General features: G+C 39.7%; 1 protein-coding gene across 3 annotated transcripts in view; it reads right to left on the minus strand.

Moving 5' to 3' along the window:
- The window catches only part of PSMA8 (proteasome subunit alpha 8), a 59,978-nt gene extending 56,061 nt beyond the window's left edge, over positions 1 to 3,917 (minus strand). For 2 of the 3 annotated variants that reach the window (XM_012802037.1, XM_012802035.1), the window contains exon 1: positions 3,812 to 3,913. In XM_012802037.1, the coding sequence (XP_012657491.1) occupies positions 3,812 to 3,913 (102 nt within the window). Of the gene's footprint in view, positions 1 to 3,811 lie in introns of all 3 variants that reach the window. The other variant, XM_012802036.2, reaches the window with a different exon arrangement.
- Between the last annotated feature and the right edge of the window lie 714 nt (positions 3,918 to 4,631).

A 4,631-nucleotide genomic window follows, 5' to 3' on the forward strand; every position in this document is an offset into this window, starting at 1 on the left:
CTGGGGATTCGAACCCGCCACCTTAGGTGTATGTGGCTGGCGCCTTAGCTGCTTGAGCCACAGGCGCCGAGCCGATAAATATTATCTTTAGTGGTATATAATATACATAAAATGTCTGGCAAAAGTATTATTTAAATGTTACTTTTTCTCTAAGCACTCCATTGTATGTTGTGTGTTAGAAACACAAAAAAGAATAATGCCATTAAAATCCTCAAAAATCATACTATCCTGTTGGTGCGTGCAAGATTATTTATTTTTGGCAGGAATAGAAATAATTTTTACTTCATTCTTCCCATTTTCTGTATTTTCCATGTGGCATTAAGATTGTTAAATATATAGTACTTGAAATTAAAGAGAATATGACGCCAAATAGTAAATACGGTATAATACTTTGTGGTATAGATTATGAATTCAGAAGAAGAAAAAGAACCAAGATGACTAGAGTACATCAGAGAAAGCTTCATGATGAAGAACAAATGTGCAAAGATTCTCGAAGAATAAAGAAGATGCAAAGCAGCAGAAAGAAAGGTGTTTCCCCTCTCCCATCTCAACAGGAAGATGCTTATACTAATGAGACTAAGAAGCCATATCCGTGTGATGGCTGGACTGTGGAACTGAGATTTGGTAAAACAGGAAATGTGGAGCTAATAACAGTTTGGGGTCAGGCAAAGGACAGAATGAGGAATGATAAAAAATTTGATCTTTTTCATGGGAATATTGTGAAGGATTTATCTTTTCTTCCTAAGAAGAAAGGTATTATGTCTCCAAAATGTTATTCAAACCTATTTGCGTATATACAAAAGTGAACTAAAGCAAAAAGGTAACAGACCTCTTGTTCCACTTCATGTTGTAAATTAATCAAGAAGGAAACAAAACTCAAGGCCTCTAATGTGGCTGTATAGCTGGTTTTTTGTTGGTTTTTTTTTTTTTTTTGCAGTTTTTTTGGCTGGGACTGGGTTTGAACTCGCCACCTCTGGCATATGGGGCTGGTGCCCTACTCCTTTGAGCCACAGGCGCTGCCCATGTCCTGAATATCTTTTCATATTATTAAATAATATCACAGCCACATACTGGTCAAAACTGGTCAACTATGACTTATTCATAATTCATCATCATCAACTGCCATTTATATACAGAATATTTTGTGACATATTTTAATAAACAACTGCCATTAAAAACTTCACCCTATATAAAAGGTCATAACACCCTCAAGGAAACACAATGAATAACTCCATACAAATATGCAAATTATAATTTCAGAATCCTGAGACAAAAGTGTCTCATCCTTCCAATGTGTCTTTAAAAATGCCCACTATAGGTATTTTTATAACCTTACCCTTTTACCGCTCATTACAAAGGAACTATCAATCAGTTCTATAGCACTCTTAAAACATGTTAAATGAGCCAATGTGGTTTCTTATTACACCCCAGTCTTCTCCCATTACTCCCTTTATTTTAGCCTCTAAAACTTGGGCATTATTTTCTAACCATATGCTACATGCCATGCTGGGAATTATATAACTTTTTGTTTTTATCAAAATGGTACCCTTTTGGTTTAAGCTGCATCAGGCCTTCCTTAAATTTACAATTCTAAAAAAAATTACCTATAAAACAGAAGCAAAACGAGTGGGCCCAATTATATAGAAAAATACTTTAAAAAATGATTTTTCATCCTATTATTTTTTAACCACTTTACCTTTGACAGATTTATAATGAAAGTGAATTATTTCCTACCATAACAAAAGTTGGCATGGAAAGGAATAGAAAATACAGACACTGCTAGACTTAAAAACGTACTGTGAATTCTCACAGCTACTGTCTTTCTCAACTTCCAAAATACACAACAAATATGCTCATGAAATTTGAGGCATTAAAAAAAGTGGATCTTTTTGTATTCATAGGTCAGGACTTGGAAGATTTTGGGTAATAGATTTTGGATCATTACAGTACTTTTGTCCTTTAAATTTTCATAAATTGGGTGGTGCCTGTTGCTCAGTGGGTAGGGCGCTGGCCCCATATACTGAGGGTGGTGTGTTCAAACCCAGTCCTAGCCAAACTGCAACAAAGAAATATCGGATGTTGTGGCAGAAATCTGTAGTCCCAGCTACTTGGGAGGCTGAGGCAAGAGAATCACTTAAGCCCAGGAGTTGGAGGTTGCTGTGAGATGTGATGCCATGGCACTCTGCTGAGGGGAATAAAGTAAAATTAAATAAATAATATAAATAAATAAATAAATAAATTTTCATAAATCACTAGAATTACTGAATGTAGTTAAATTTTGGCAGAAGTATTACTGCTACCCTGGGTATTTAAAAGTTATTCTGCATTGTGGGTATGTAAGTCTAAGCAGACGTCCTCAAACTATGGCTCGTGGACCACATGCAGCCCATCTAGGACATTTATCCTACCCGCCAGGTGTTTTTGCACTGCTGCCTGTCCTGCTTAGCAGCCGACTTGTCCCAGGGCTCACAGTCCAGCCCTCCAATGGTCTGAGGGACAGTAAACTGGCCCACTGTTTAAAAAGTTTGAGGACCCCTGGCTAAAGTATGGTATAATCTTTCAAAGAATTTTCAGTATTAATTACCAAAAAAAATGGCAAAAAAGTAGAAATTCTTGGGCTGGTGAGCCTCTAAAAAAGCTTTCAAATATTGGGGTATTTTGTTTTAATTATTTTTTATTAAATCATAACTTTGTATACTGATGCATTTATGGAGTTCAGGGTACTGCTTTGATATGTTATGTGAATTCTTACATTGAACTAAGTAACACATACATCATAATTATATTCATTTCTTAATAGTTTTGAAATGTACATTAGGTGAGGTCCCCCCAAATACCCTCACTCCTCTCACATCCCTCTCTCCTCCCCTCTCTCCTCTTCCCTTCTACTTTCTGGACTATAGTTATGTTTTGCCATTCATATGAGTGTGTAGGTGGTTATATACTGGGATAATTATTTTTAACGGGTGTGTCTGAACTAACATTTATAATCATTTTGTTCTCAACAAAAATTTTATTTTATTTTATTTTTGGGACAGAGTCTCACTTTGTCACCCTGGGTAGAATTCCATGGCACAGCCACCTCAAACTCTTGGGCTCAAGTGATTCTCCCAACTAGCTGGGTTCTCTCTCTGGCTCAGGCTGCTCTAGAACTCCTGAGGTCAGGGGATTGACGACCTCAGCCTCCCAGAAGGATAGGATTACAGGCGCGAGCCACTGTGCCAGCCAAAAATTTGATTTTCACATTGATTTAGTCCAGGGGCAGGATGATCAATTTTTGTCGTAATTGCTATTAAACAATAGTTCCCGACATGAAGAAACTATTAACTTTTACATGAGTCTGTGAACTCCCGAGGAACTGAGCCATGAGCATTTGAGTAGGCTGTTACAGGTCAGAAGTAGTCTTTTCTGTCCTTCCTGTCAGACACAGCACTAATATTTCTTCTAAAGTCAAGGCTATACCCACTCCCCCACTTACACCCTACTTTTGTGCCTGTCAATTACTGTAAAACAAGGGTGGTTGTATTAATACAATAGAAACCGGTGACGAATTTCCTCCAGCACTGCGGGCCCCAATCTCAGAAGCAGCATCTCCCTCCATAAACTGGCCAGAGGGATTTCACAAGCCGAGCAAAGCAGCATCTCCCTCCATAAACTGGCCAGAGAGATTTCAGCAAAGCAGAATCTCCCCCCATAAACTAGCCAGAAGGATTTCACAAGATGGGGGCTCAGCTTCCTCGGCTGGCGCGGTGAGCTGAGACAGCGGAACAGCTAAGTCTGACAAGGAAGCGGGTCGACGGCGCTCACTCACCGCGGTGGATCCTTTCTTCACCGCTTCCTGGGCGTATTCCACCTGAAAAAGGTGTCCGTCTGGGGAGAAGACAGTGATGGCCCTGTCATACCGAGACGCCATGGTACTGAACCGCTAGAATTGCCAGCAACTGTCCAACACTACCACAGCGGAGTCTGCGTCACCACGTGCTGACGCCCGGATGTGCACGCGTGCTGCGCTGTCACCCGGAAGGGCACGTGTGCTGCTACCTGCCACCCGGAAGAGCTCGACCCTGCAGGCCTGCGCGACCCAGCGGTTCCTGTAGGTTGGTTGGGGTCCTTCCCCACCTGTCCTACTTAGCTTTTATAATCCAGGTTTCCCATTGTAATGTTGCCTACGCATGTCAGGGCACTTTGGTTATAAAAATGCTATCAAAGATCAGGGCTTTAAAGTGAAGTCTAAAAAAAGTCAGATGTAGCTGTTAGGGTATACCTGTTAGAGAAACTGTGGTAAGTTAAATTTCAGTTCCTTCTCTTTGGTTTCATGTTATAAATATATCTGACTCTTTTCCTTCTCCCCGTCTCAGGCTTTCCATTGTTATGTGAAGCTAAACAAAGAAATCACGACTATCAGAAGAGGATTGCTTCTTCCATTTTCTACCTTCTGAGCAAAATAGAACATATGAGTAAATGGCCCGTCCAACTAATGCTAATGATGTGAATGAGGATAATACTATTTTGACAGAAGAACTTTTGTAAAAGCCCAAAGTATGAAACTTAAAAGATGTCTGACAATTTGGCTGTAGCAGGAACTGTGTATAACTTGGTACATTACTACTTGTGAAGCAACTCTTTTATCA

The sequence above is a fragment of the Otolemur garnettii genome, unplaced genomic scaffold, assembly GCF_000181295.1.
Source record: "Otolemur garnettii isolate 467f Iridium unplaced genomic scaffold, OtoGar3 scaffold00012, whole genome shotgun sequence".
Classification (NCBI taxonomy): domain Eukaryota; kingdom Metazoa; phylum Chordata; class Mammalia; order Primates; family Galagidae; genus Otolemur; species Otolemur garnettii.